Consider the following 14227-nt stretch of genomic DNA (forward strand, 5'->3'; position numbering starts at 1 on the left):
AATACTGTGTTCAGTTTTGGGCCCCTCACTACAAGAAGGACATTGAGGTGCTGGAGCATGTCCAGAGAAGGGCAATGAAGCTGGTCAAGGGACTGGAGCACAAGTCTTATGAGGAGCGGCTGAGGGAACTGGGGTTATTTAGCCTGGAGAAGAGGAGGCTGAGTGGAGACTTTATTGCTCTCTACAACTACCTGAAAGGAGGTTGTAGCCGGGTGGGTGTTGGTCTCTTCTCCCAGGTAACTAGCAAAAGGACAAGAGGAAATGGTCTTAAGTTGGATCAAGGGGGGATTTAGATTAGATATTAGGAAACATTTCTTCACCAAAAGAGTGGTCAGGCATTGGAACAGGCTGCCAGAGAGGTGGTGGAGTGACCATCCCTGAAGGTGTTCAAAAAACCTGTAGACGTGGCACTTGGGACATGGTTTAGTAGACATGGTGGTTTTGGGTCGACGTTTGGTCTTGATGATCTTAGAGATCTTGTACAACCTTAATATTCTATGATTCACTGCTCTGTCAAGCTTCCTGATAACACCCCAAGTGGTAACGGGATCGTGCAGGAGGGGGTTTCTCTTGCTCTCCTGGAGACAGTAAGGCGGAACAGACACATCATCGGCCTCGAATCCTAGTCGAGCAAGGCTGAAAAGGAGCCCCGAAGCAAGCACTCTGTGGCTGGCTGCGCTATTCACGAGAGGCTTGGGGAGTTCACGCCAACATACCTAGACCATCACATCCAGTCACCAAGTCTTCCCATTGCACTCACAAGCCACGTCTCAGTATATGCAAGAAGCAGAAGCTCCCATTTTTCTTTCTAGGTACATATATCATTCCAGCCTGGCCCATATCCCTCTTTTTAAGAGATTTGGTGGCACACAGAGCTGAGATTGATGGTCCGCTTAAGCGTGCAGCCAGCACCAGTCTCTATTACTGAAATGAGCTGATGAGAAAAGTTGAAGAAGCCCCCTCATGTTCCACAGTATCTCCCAAACAGCCAAACCTCTCTCACCAAGAGAAAATGCGTTGGCCCTTCCTCTTCTCCCTGTAGAGAAGTGTCACCAGGTTGCAACTTGCCAGTTAGGCTCCCCTTGGAGATAACAGCCAATTACAAATGGAAAGTGTGCCGGGGAACTTCAAATTCCAGCCCTGATACATGGCACAAGTTAAAGGCAATCTCACATCACCAGCAGGAAACATTTGTTCTTTGATGTGACCCTCGGTGTACAGGCAGACTAATAATGGGAAAAGGTAGATGGGCAGGTAGGGCAGCAGCAAAAAACTTCCTCTGCCTTCAGTATCTCCAGGTTTCTGTGACTTCCCGGTGGTAGAAACCTGAAAGAATTGCACAGTGCCGTAGGCCGCGAGGGCTGGGGAAGATGGGGTTGTTTCCTCCTTGCAGCTGTGCAAAGGGCTGAAGTCTGCCAACACCTCTGTCAGGCCAGGGCGCGTCTCCTGGCAGGATGCTGAGAAGAGCAAAGGTCTGTTCCCCAAGGCCTGACGGACTCTGCCATCCATCACAGCCGAGATGCTGGTGCACGCTGTTGGGTGTAATCGTTGGTCCCTCCCATTTTGAATGGACTGTGAAGAAGTACAATAAAGCTCACGCTATCTTCTGGAAGAATTGAGCTCTTCCCGTCTCACACAACAAAGCTGTCGTTTGCAGCTCAGTCCTTGGGGGTCCCCCCCCGTGCCTGTGGGACGCTTGGCTATGGGGGCAGAGCATGTGGGGAAGGGCTGGACTGCTTTCACGGGGCAGTGTTTAGCTCCGTTCAGGTGAAAGAGTGCTGTCAGAACTCTCTGCCTGGCTTACGCTGCTGATCTCGGTGCTCTGCCCTCGTCCTCGTCTTGCCATGTCTTGGTTGAGGCGTAGACGTGAAATGGAGAGAGGTGATTGTCCTCACTCATGCACAGCCCCTCTTCCCACAGATGAAGGCAAACAGGCCAGATCTTTGGGGGTACGTTGTTTTATTAGAGTTCTATCAAAGATATTAGAGGAGTGGTGTAGAGGGAATGACGGAGTCCAAAAGTGGGAGCAGGTGCCTGGGGCCTGGTCAGCGTCACCTGGAAGGAGAAAAGTGAGAAGAAAAACAGGTGACCGTGGTGCCTTGTTTTTGAAAAGGCGGTCTTGAGTTCTCAGAAGCCCTGTCAGCAGGGGGAGATGCTTAAGGGCTGGTTGTTGACAAGCAGAGGAGGAGAGGGCAGGCTGCCTTACCTTTCCCAGGCAGTAGTCTGCTGGCCCTGGCTTCACTGTTTTCTCGCCTCCAAGTCCACTTTTGGTTCCCATTGTGTACATGGGAGCCTTCTTTTTGTAGATGTCCAGTTCCACTTTGGGGAACGCAGCAGGACCTGGCGTCTGTAAGAGAGGCGGGGAGGTTGCTGGGTACAAAAGGCAGGTGCCGATTCTTGCCAAGTGCCCACAGGGGCTGCGCGAGTTGAGCTGGCTGGCCAGAGAAGTGGTGTGAGGGGCGCGGAGCGATGGGAACAAGGGCACCTCCTGTTTCCCTGCAGAGAGGCAGATTTCCCCGAGGAGGAGGGAGGTTCCCATCAGTGCCGATGAGCTTTGCCCCACCAGAACTGTTAGTGCTGGAAAACGAGGCACCGCAGGTGTCAACAGAGCATCCCCTCTCCCACTGTTAACAGCAGGAGAGCCAGGGGACCCCGTGGCTTCTCGGGTTTTGCCGCTGGCGCATAGAAGCGTGCGTTACGAGAGGCTGCAGCAGGCGCTGGAGTCCTTCTGCCCCGAGGAGAGAAGCTGAGCTTCAGCTGCTGACGTGAGAGAGCAGAGACGCATAGCTCACCTTGGAGAGGTCTTCAGCAAAGCCATTGTGCTTACTCCTCCCTTTCATGGAGTAGCACGGGCTGGCGTGGGTGTAGGCTGTGTTGGGTCCCACCAGCCGAGGCAGGGTGTAGGTGCCAGGACCTGGAAGGGCAACGGGAAGAGAGCGCATGTGAGTCCTGCAGGGAGAGGAGCGGTACCAGAGCGGGAGAGAAGCAGCCTGCCAAGCCTGCTACAAGGAGCAGGAAGGATGCCTCGCCCCTCCTCCCAATGCCTCCGTCTTCTGTCGCATGCAGCGTGTGTTGGCAGCTCCAAGCCTGAGTTGCCAGTCCTTCTGTGGGGTGGGAGAAGCTGGTGCTCTGGGACACCAAGCAAGCTTGTCCTGCTGTGCAGGCTTTTCCCTAGGCCTGTTGAAAAAGCCGCTCGGCACATTTTCCCTGGAGGGCACGCAGGCTGCAAGTGTTTGTGTATTTGCCCGAGTTCCCTCACCTGGAGATTGGTTGGTTTTGAGAGCCTTGTGCCGGAAGGCCATGGACTGCACCGGCGCGCACTGGTAGAGGTGTTTGTCGGCCTTGTCGGTGGAGTAGTCGCCTAGGGCAGAGGAGAAGCAGAGAAAAGCAGTGAAGCTGGGCTCTTTTCCTCAAGCCAAAGGGGAAAGGTCAGGAGGAGGCGCTCAGCCTTGTTCGCTTTCCGTCTGGAAACCTCTGAAGCCTCTTCAGGGTGCAAGCTGACGTTTTGTACGCCGGTAGCACAGGGCAAAAGGAAGGCGCGCTTGTCTTGCCTGAAGGAAGTGCTAGAGAAATGGTACTCACTTGGTCCAGGGGTGATCTCTGTCTTCACCTTGGGAAGTCCGCAAATGTGCTGTGCTGGAGCCGTGTGCTTCCCATGCCTGGTGATGGAGGGCTGGACATAGTACCGAGGACCCGGAGACGAGCTGTCTGTCATGGGTGGTTTGGCCCCTCGCAATGTGTATGCAGGGGCTTTGGTTTTGGTGGGATTGTGAGCCAGGTATCCTAGGAAGAAAAGCTTGTGAAAGGACACCTGCCTGCAACGGCATATTTAAAGCTAGTTTCTAAGAAGTGGAGTGGCTGGAGTTGCTGGCCTGAAGAAATTCCCTTCCTGTGCGACTTTTTCCTCCAAGCGTGATGCCAGCAGGCCAACACGGTGGTACAATGACTTCCAGCAAGAACGACGTAGGCATTGTGCAATTCATCAGAATACCGCCAAAATGCTGTTGTTATGAAGTATTGCACCCCAAAACAGTTGCTCAGCTAACTTGGCATGAGAGCATGGAGGCCTGGAGCAAAGGGGAATGGAGCTGTGGCTGCTTGTCCCCTGGAGGTAGTGGGTGTGGTGCACCCCCCTTGCGATGGTGGTTTTACCTATTGTCCCAGGGATTGAGTATTTGGGTCCCGGGCTGGTGAACTGCGCCAGGATGGGACCTCGTGGGCGATGAGGTCTCCAGGTGCCCACGTAGGCTCCGTCCGTGTTGGAGGTGGCTACAAAGCCTACGGCAAGAGCAGAAGAGTTACCGAAGGGCTTCCCTGACAGAGGCCCGGTGCGAAACCTCCCTGGGAGGAGCAGCAGTGCTTCACCTTTCTCGGCCTTGGCCATCGGACTTGGAGTGGATGAACTACTTGACTGCTGCAGCTCTCGGTCGCAGAGCGCGGCGAGGGTGAGCAGGCAACCTCTCGGTCAGGAGAGGTTCTGGTGCCTGCTGCCAGGTGGCCTTGGGGACATGCCTTGGCTCGTCACGGAAGTGCACTGTGACCTCATACAGGCTCCTGGCGTGTGTCAGATGTGACATTTGTGTCCTAGGACTGATTGAGAGCTGGGGAAGTCCAGCTTGCAGGGCCAGACCTTCATGACGTGTGCACGGCAGAAACACGCAACGAGGGAAAAACTGATGGCGTTCACGCGTTTAATCTAGCAGCCTTACGTTCTTCTACTGTTGGGCTCACGTAATAATAAGAATGTACATTCGAACACCTGGAATTTCTATTTCGCCTCTTATTTTCCGCATGTGTCTTAATCTACATTTTTTTTTCCTGGCAAGGGCAACGTGGGCCTGGTGTTACTAAGCAGAATTTGCTGCTGGGGGCTCTCGCTTAGCAAGGTGTGGCAATACCTCTGTGGTGCCGCTTTGGGGAGTTTGTCCTTGGAAACAGAGGCAAGAGAGGCCTTTCCCAAAGTGCAGAAGAAATTGTGCAGACTCGTGTGTACTTTCTAGGTTATGCAAGAAAAGCTAGATGCCAGCCACAGATCAGGAGCATTTTCGGATTTCTCCCCACTCAGCCAAATGCCCTATTTTTCATGGGTTGCTCATAGGTATAAGAATCGTGAGCAGGCACAGAACGGGTGGGCAGGAGGTTGGGAAGGGGCACAGCCAGGAAAGCTGGCCCGAGCTGACCGAAGGGGTGCCACGGACCATACCACGTAGCAACACACTGAGCAGGAAAACCGGTACTGGGGCGGTCTTTCCAAGGTAGCCATTGCCCAAAGACGGCTGGCCATCAGTCTGCTGATGAGAGGTGGTCAGGGGTTGCTGTTGCATCAATTGTTTCTTGGTTGGTTTTTTTTCCCCCTGCCCTTGTTAAATTGTCTCTATCTTGACCCTGACATTTTTCTTGCTTTTGCTCTTCTAGTTCTCTGCCCCGTCCCGCTGTGGAGAGAAAAGGAGTGAGCAAGCAGCTGGTGGGGGCTTATCCGGTGGCCAGGGTCAGCAGCACGTGCACACAGACAGCTGCCCCAACTCAGCAGCTTCACTGTAACTTGCAATGGGATGGCAAAGTGCTGGAGCATGGGAGCCCTTCACAGCCTGGAGCTCTTCAAAGCAAACCGTCCCTTAGGGATGTCTTTGTCACCGAGGGCCTCAGCAAGTGACAGAAGCAGGAGAGAAGACCGTGTGGCACCGCTGCACCTTCCCAGAGCAGGCTGGGTGCGCGCCCCTCGAACCAGCGCCCCAGGGAGCCAGGGGAAAGGGGCCGTGGCAGCAGGCAGAGCGTGCAGCCAGGGGAAACAGCTATCACTGCAAGAGGGGAGTAGTCACAGCCCCCGGGGTTCACTCCCTTTGCCCTCTCACATGTCCCCTCCATCCCCTTCTCATGCCACCTGCAGCCGAGCCCTCCCTTTTATGCTTATCTGTTTCCCTCTACAAAAAGATTTGCTCTCCAGCCTTAGGTCAGCCACCTCCCGTCCCCATGCAGCAGTGACACACCCGCTTGTACCGCAAACGCCTCCAAAGACAGCCTGGCTTCGGGAAGATGGGAAGCCAATGCAGAAGGCAAATGCCCCCAAATCCCCTTGGTGCACAGCCCAGAAGCAGTACTTCATTCATTACTGCCGTGATGGTGCCCAGAAAATGTTTGAGGCATGAGAGGAGCCATCACGCAGCACCAAACCCATCCCATACTGGCACAAGAAAAACGAGCTGCTCTTCCCCTGTACTCCCCAGCCCTACTGGCTATAAGAGAGAGCAAAGCTTAGCCCTAGAGAGGACAAAACTATATCTACCTGGTACTGCAGGAGAGGCTTACGGTGGTGGGACAAGTGTCCTGCGGTGCCCAACTCATCCTAGTATGCCCTGCCTCTGCCCGCAGCTGGCTCACGTACAGGTGAGCTGCTGGGCTTTCATTTTACAGGGTGGTTGACTCTGAATGTCAAAAGTTGTCCTGGAGACTTCCTCACCTGAAATGCCATCCTTTCTCCTTTCTGAGTCTCCTCAGAGGTTACTTCTGAAAATCTGGCAAGACAACAACCAGTCACATAATGGTTACATAGTTTTATTTCTCTCCTTCCCTTTTTTAAGAAAAATATGTGTAACCATTGTAGATAACTGAGCAATATTTACTGCCAGTTGTGTGGTATTGACAAGGCATGTTTGTTTTTTCTTGTCCACGTAGATTTTTTTCCCACCCGAACATCATACTTTACAAACTTTACAAAGGTTTGAATCACTCCTCAGCATATGCGAAGGTGATGTTGAAGACTCCTGCAACAGCGGTTCTCTTCATCCCAAGAGGATTCCCTGCAATGCTTTTTCCCCAGTCAGTAGTGATCCTAGTGGACTACAGCACCTGCCACTTGACAAGCAAGTAAGCACCAGCTCCTTGAAGTGGGGAAATACCTGAGAAGACAAGAAGAGGCCACTAACATAAACACACGTAACACGGATGTCCCTTATGCATACTTGCTCAAGACGCTCTTGGAGGGGAAGGATGGCAGATGAACAGTCAAAACTTGGCCACCGCAGTGATTTACTGCTGCAGACAGTGTGTGTCACACTGCTGTCCCATCACGGGCCATGGGGATGGAGAGGCAGAGCTGGTGGTGCGTGGGGCAAACGCTGCTGCAGCTCCAGTTTTAAATACAGCCTCTTAAGCTGTTACTGGTGCACAACGGGTTTACAGGCCACAGTGCCGCATTAGGAAGAAACACCTCTAATCTTATGTAACAATTCCTGAGAGGCATGTTGCCAAGTAAGCATAGTTTAAAATCAATCAGGCAATAGCATAAAACATTTAGCATTTGGCTGCATGTTTCCGCTTGTCCCTGCTCAGCAGCCATCCTGGGACAGACACAGGACCTGTGGGAAGGGCAAGGAAGAGCAAGCCACAGCTTTGACACAGCCTCCCATCCTCAGCCATGACTGTCCCAACTCCACGGACCAATTGGACTCTCAACCTCAGCCTCCCATCCTCAGCCACGACTGTCCCAACTCCACGGACCAGTTGGACTCTCAGCCTCATTCAGCTTGACTTTGTCCAGCAGTGAGGACAAGTCCATACCCACACCAAACTGCTGTGACTGTCACAATGCTGTAACCACTGCTCCTCTGTGTCCCTGCATGCTTGCTGGGTCCACTGGGAGCTACAGCTTCAGTATCTCAGTGAAAAGCATTTCTCAGCCTTGAGCAGACTGATGCCAGCATCCTACAGTCTGCTCAGGGGCCAAATTAATTCCTGGAGTAATACCTTCCCTCCTGTTGTCCATTGGCAGGATGCAGCAACATCTCAGCTGGACATGGGGCTCCTGCAAAGCCCACCTGCACACATCAGGTCTGTGTTAGCACTGAGGTGATTTTTACACTTCCTTCCTGAGGAAATACAAAGCTCTGAAGAAATCTCTCCTAAAAGAGGGTAGATTCAGACTAGATATAAGGAAGAATTTTTCTGTGATGGGGTGGTGAAACACTGAAACCCAGAGAAGTGGTAGGTGCCCCATCCCTGGAAACATTGAATGTCAGGTTGGATGGGGCTGTGAGCAACCTGATCTAGTTGAAGATGTCCCTGGTCTTTGCAGGGGAGTTGGACTAGATGACCTTTAAAGGTCCCTGCCAAACCAGATTATTCTATGATTCTATGATTCTTTGAAATTCTGACTTCAGCCAAGAGCTGGAAAGATTGAAATATACAGTTGTATATTATCTTACCTCCCTTGGTGAAGTTTGCATTAACTTCTGCCATTTAACCAGTATGATTCACATTTACTTCCCATGCAAGGGTCCCCATTACTGCAAATTCCAGCAACATCAGTAGCAAGCTGCAGGCTGAGGACACAGCTCAGGGTTGCCATTGCTTCCTTTCAGCTCCAAGGCTGAGGTCTGGGGGCAATCAGGGGTCATGGAAAAGGCAAAGCACCTGGCAAACAGGCAGGGTTGGTGGGATTGGATATTGCCTCTTACTTACACACTTATTCACTGTTGCACTCAGTGCCTAATGCATGTTTTCCTCACAGAGGTGGTTGACGCAAGTACAGCTTTTGTAACCTAACTGAGGCCATGGCCCATCCTGGACATCCCTGCTCTGAGCTGCTAACCAGGAGGTGGAATTTCTGGTCCATGTTTGCCCTGCTGTGCAAGCATTGGGCACCATCTTGAAGAAGGAGCGTCAACTGCGCAGAGCATCTGCTCTCCTTCTGCATTTCCTGCACAGGTTTCCTATCACATGTTCCTGGCTCAGAGAGGTAGACTTGCCCAGGTGGAGATAGCTGCTAAATTACAGCTCAATGGAGGAAGATCATGTGGGACAGTGATCATCCATGGAACATCAACAAAACTTGTATCTTCAGTGGCTCTGGCATTTTAAATAGATCTTCTTGAAGCAAGCCTCGATATAAATTCCTGCTCACCTTGGGGGCTCAGACGACATAAGAGCTATCCCATTCAGAGAGTGTGTACTGGCCCTTGTACTTCATGCTGTGATGTTCAAGAACACAATGTGGTATCCTAATGTTAATTTCTGCAGATCAACTCGCGAGGTGCCAAAAGCCCATGAAATAGCTATGGTTGACCAATGCATTAGAACAAAAACCCACAACGACAAAGATAGGGCTGAAATGAAGTTTCCACAAAGACTATAAAGCAAAAGCTAAGTGAAGCACAGAAGCAAAAAAGGCTGCTAGATGGCATTCATGTTCATCATGTTTTTCAGCCGACTTGCAGACAATAGCTACCTCTGTCATTTGTTGGCAGTGGCTCCATATCAGTCCACAAGCTGGATGTCATGTTGAAGTGGTGCCTTTAGATGGACTGAGTACATCTTGCACATAAGAAATCTCCTTCACTACAGAAGTGACTGAGATGTATCCACTGGTGGGAAAGGTTATGTTACAGAAACTTCAGCTTTGTTGAACAATGAAGTGTGACTCTGTTTCAGCAGAGCTACAAGCCTATGCTGTTCAATCAGCCACAGTCACACTTTGTGAGCTGCTTTGGAGAGGCAAGGGATCTGGCAAGACCCCAGTGGAGTGGAAGTGGAGTGCTATGAGATCACTGCCAAAGGCAAAGGTCTGTTCTCAGACTGCAGCAGCTGTCCTCTAATCGCAGCCGTGTCTGCGCCAGGGAAAGCAATGCCCAGTATCTCCTGGCCAAAATTCAGCTGCTGCTGACTTGTAAACACCACCCAGAACAATCCAGTTTCACTGCTGGTTGATCAGCCATGGGTGCTGTATGTCCTACAGCTATTGGCACAGAGCCACCAGCAGCTCGGCTACCCTTTACCTACTGCCTTCACAAATAGGGAACTTGCTTTCGATTCCACAGGCAGAGAGGCAGTGCACAAGGCAGCAGCAGCTTAAATAACCTGCTGCACGTGATGCATGCCCTTCACATGGATACAAGAAGATGGGAAGAAGATTTCCCTTTGGGTTCATTACTACAACAGGAACACAGGCAGGGTGCATCCTTGACTTGCAGATACTCTTTGGCCTGGATTTTAGAACAGGTATCAAGTAGCCCAGGAATCGTCAGTGTCAATATGACCTCATAAAAGATGCAAATGATGTGGATTTCTCTGGCAAGTTGGCATAGCGTATGCAATCTACACACAAATGCTTTGTGACCACAGCTGTGTCTCATTTGGTTCCTTTCTTGAATTCAGACGAAGGTTCAAAAGTTGGTATAAAAGAAAAAATCATGCAGAACTTGCTGAGGTTCCATTTGGGAAAATATTAGCCTCAAGCAACATTTCCTGGGCAAATGTTTGCCAGACAGGCTCTGAACAAGTGCTATGGCCAGACTCCCAGTGAAAGGTATATAGAGCATACATTGCAACTGGGCATCACACATGAAGATCATGGAATCACAGAAACATACAATCATAGAATCACAGAATCACAGAATGGTTTGGGTTGGAAGGGACCTCAAAGATCGTCTAGTTCCAACCCCCCTGCCATGGGCAGGGACACCCTCCACTAGACCAGGTTGCCCAAAGCCCCATCCAACCTGGCCTTGAACACTTCCAGGGAGGGGGCATCCACAACTTCTTTGGGCAACCTGTTCCAGTGCCTCACCACCCTCACAGTAAAGAATTTCTTCCTAATATCTAATATATATCTACCCTCCTTCAGCTTAAACCCATTACCCCTTGTCCTATCACTACATGTCCTTGTAAACAGTCCCTCCCCAGCTTTCCTGTAGGCCCCTTTTAGGTACTGGAAAGCTGCTATAAGGTCTCCCTGGAGCCTTCTCTTCTCCAGGCTGAACAATCCCAACTCTCTCAGCCTGTCTTCATACGAGAGGGGCTCCAGCTCTCTGATCATCTTCGTAACCTTCCTCTGGATCCACTCCAACAGCTCCATGCTTTCTTGTACTGGGAACCCCAGAGCTTGATGCAGTACTCCAGGTGGGGTCTCGCCAGAGCAGAGGGGCAGGATCACCTCCCTCGACCTGCTGGTCACATCTCTTTTGATGCAGCCCAGGATGCGGTTGGCTTTCTGGGCTGCAAGTGCACATTGCTGGCTCATGTTGAGCATGAAGACCTATGAGATGGTATCCTCCCAGTGTGATTATGTGGATCCATGACGCTGAAATGCCTGAGGAGCAACTGGATTAGACTGGAGACACACCACAGAAGTTACTAATAGTATTTGCCAGTTATAAAGCAGCACAATTGTACTTAACCTAGATTGGAAACCACACAGCAAAACTTGAAGAGTTTGAAGTGTTGATCAGAGAGCAGCTCACATTTCTGGATGATGCACACATATGTGCATCTGGCCCTGCTTTCAAATCTCTGAAGCTCACCAGCAGCACCAGCCCAAAGAGATGTTCTAACCAGTGGCAGAGGCCTTGTGGTTACCTCTCTCTATCTTGGTTATATCAAGCAGCCAACAATTTGTCTTCCCCGATGATTACATTTGGAACAAAACTATACTCAAGGGTCATTGTGGAGCAAACTGCAGACCCCCAGGTCCAAGGAAATTAAATAAATTCATGATCCTGCTCTACCACTGCCCTCAATGGGAGAAGGACTGTGTCCTTACCAGCAAGGAGTGCTAGTGAGTGATTTTTGGAGAATACTCCAGCTGGTACTTGAGGCACTTGGAAAATCTGTCTCTGAAGAAGCCAAGGCATGACATTCTCTAACAGCAAAGCAGCAGTGGGAGGAGAAAGGCCCTCTCACACACACCAAAGGCACACACTCCATCAAAGTGTGAATGCCTCAGCATTTTTTAAATTTGCCTTTTCAGTGAACATTTTCCTTGAAGCTTAAGATGTTCACAGAGATGAAAGATAAGGATTTCCTCAGGATTTCTGCAAGATGTTTGAGTACCTTCTCATCCCACCTTTTTAACTGTGCCTAAAACTGAGCCAGTTTGATTTTCAGTGCATCCCAGAGAATTATCCTACTGAAATTCCTCAGGTACCTCTAGAAAGATATGAAGTTACGATAATGATGGGAGAGGAGGTGTTCAGACAGAGAAGAAAGATGGACAAAACATAAACCCTTACTAAACCATCTGAAATCACATTCTCTGCAGTCTGCATCCAAGTCTTTTGTCATATGGAACAATAAGAATATAGTCATACATCTGCTTTCTGTGTAAATGTAAAGCAAATTGTTCTTATGTCTTACGTTTCTCAAAAAGTAGTGTTAGGATAGAGTCATGGGCCATAGGATCCTTACGGTATTGCCTAATCTCATCAGCCCTGCCAGTTCACCCTGGCTGAAGCTGTTTTACATGAAGTGCAAATGTCTTCTTCCTTCACGTTCCTGTAGGTGCATTGTAGTTGGAAGTTACAATAGCTTGAAGTGATAGCACTAGTACGCCCCAGGAAGCTTCGACCAACCAACTCTGAGGGTAGACCTGCGGTTGTACATACCAAATTGGATTCAGTAACTCTGCTTTGCCAACTGCCTTGAGCAGAATGTGCTGATTTCTGCATTTTGTATGCTCAGCATACACTGCTGTAAGTTTTCCTCTTGGTGATCAGTAGAAAATTTCCCAATGGGACCATGCTCTGCATTTCCCTGGAGTGAAGGAGATATTTGGACTAAAAAAAAGTAAAAAACTTCAGTGTTTATATATTACTATGATTCATTATTTATGAAGCAATGACTGCTATAAATCCCAAAGCTTAAACTCTCTCTGCCTCCCTTCTGGTAAATGTTACACAGAAATGTAAGAAAGAGGAGTGTTACTGTCCCAGTGATTCCAGTGATTTATAGAACAGGTAGAATACAAGAGGTGGATAAAGCTGGCAGACTCACTGCTTGCAGGCAAGAGGCATTTAATGGAGACAAGTTATTTTGTAAGAAAGAATCTGCACTAATCAAGCAAAGAAAAATTTACAAGACACCCATAAAAACTGGCATAATGTATTGGCATTTTGTCAGAAAAAGAAAAAGAAGATTTACAGTAATCTAGCACCAAAAAGCCAGACATTTGAAGTTCAAAACTATTGGGTTATCCATCCAAAGTATCATTAATCGGTTACCCCAATGAATGTGGGAAGAAGCTGCTATTTTGAAGTGGATGCATGGCAATCCAGGGCAAATTTTTCCTAGTACATTAAGAAGCAATAAGATTAAGAGACTTGTGTTGTTTTATTTAGGCCAAAATGCCTGGGAATTAATTTCAAAGCTGTCTAAGAGATTTGGGCACCAGCACCACTCAGATCAATAGGAAAACTTGTACAAACATCCAAGGTAGCTTACTTTTTTTTAATAAGAAAAAAACCTAGCTGGAACACATCTTTAAATTGAATAAAGATTTTTTCATTTCATAGAATCATAGAATCATAGAATGGTTTGGGTTGGAAGGGACCTTAAAGATCATCTAGTTCCAACCTGCCTGCTGCGGGCAGGAACACTCTCCACTAGACCACACTGCCCAAAGCCTCATCCAACCTGGCCTTGAACACTTCCAGGGATGGGGGCATCCACAACCCCTCTGGGCAACCTGTTCCTGTGCCTCACCACCCTCACAGTAAAGAATTTCTTTCTAACATCTAATCTAAATCGACCCTCCTTCAGCTTAAATCCATTACCCCTTGTCCTGTCACTACACTCCCTCATAAACAGTCCCTCACCACCTTTCCTGTAGGCCGTCTTCATAAACTGGTAAGCCGCAATTAGATCTCCCCGGAGCCGCCTTTTCTCCAGGCTGAACAATCCCAACTGTCTCAGCCTGTCCTCATAGGAGAGGTGCTCCATCCCTCTGATCAGCTTCATGGCCCTCCTCTGGACTTGCTCCAACAGCTCAATGTCTCTCCTGTACTGGAGCCCCTAGAGCTGGACGGAGTACTCCAGGTGGGGTCTCACAAGAGTGGAGTAGAGGGGCAGGATCACCTCCCTCGACCTGCTGGTCACACCTCTTTTGATGCAGCCCAGGACACGGTTGGCTTTCTGGGCTGCAAGCGCACACTGCCGGCTCATGTTGAGCTTCTCATCAATCAATACCCCCAAGTCCTTCTCCGCAGGGCTGCTTTCAATCCATTCCTCGCCCAGCCTATAGCTGTGCTTTGGATTGCGCTGACCCATGTGCAGGACCTTGCACTTGGCCTTGTTGAACTTCATGCGGTTTGCACGGGCCCACCTCTCAAGCCTGTCAGGGTCCCTCTGGATGGCATCCCTTCCCTCCAGCGTGTCAACCCCACCACACAGCTTGGTGTCGTCAGCAAACTTGCTGAGGGTGCACTCGATCCCACAGTCCATGTCGCCGACAAAGATGTTG

At 49.8% G+C, this 14227-nt stretch overlaps 1 protein-coding gene across 1 annotated transcript; it reads right to left on the reverse strand.

The window, feature by feature from the left end:
* Nucleotides 1-1962: 1962 nt before the first annotated feature.
* LOC129204588 (outer dense fiber protein 3-like) lies at nt 1963-4384 on the reverse strand. The gene is made up of 6 exons (XM_054820814.1): nt 4153-4384; nt 3583-3783; nt 3260-3361; nt 2793-2914; nt 2207-2347; nt 1963-2055 (listed from the first exon to the last, which is right to left on the reverse strand). The coding sequence occupies exons 1-6, from the start codon at nt 4382-4384 to the stop codon at nt 1963-1965; spliced, it is 891 nt and encodes a 296-aa protein (XP_054676789.1).
* Nucleotides 4385-14227: the final 9843 nt, after the last annotated feature.

Source organism: Grus americana, chromosome 3 (assembly GCF_028858705.1).
Source record: "Grus americana isolate bGruAme1 chromosome 3, bGruAme1.mat, whole genome shotgun sequence".
NCBI lineage: Eukaryota > Metazoa > Chordata > Aves > Gruiformes > Gruidae > Grus > Grus americana.

Excerpts from the sequence above, each read along its gene's own strand:
- LOC129204588 (XM_054820814.1), bottom strand. The coding sequence starts at position 4,384 with ATGGCCAAGGCCGAGAAAGGTGAAGCACTGCTGCTCCTCCCAGGGAGG. Across the intron at positions 3,784-4,152 it reads CTCAATCCCTGGGACAATAG|GATACCTGGCTCACAATCCC; the intron begins GTAAAACCACCA and ends TTTTCTTCCTAG. Across the intron at positions 2,348-2,792 it reads TTGCTGAAGACCTCTCCAAG|ACGCCAGGTCCTGCTGCGTT; the intron begins GTGAGCTATGCG and ends CCTCTCTTACAG.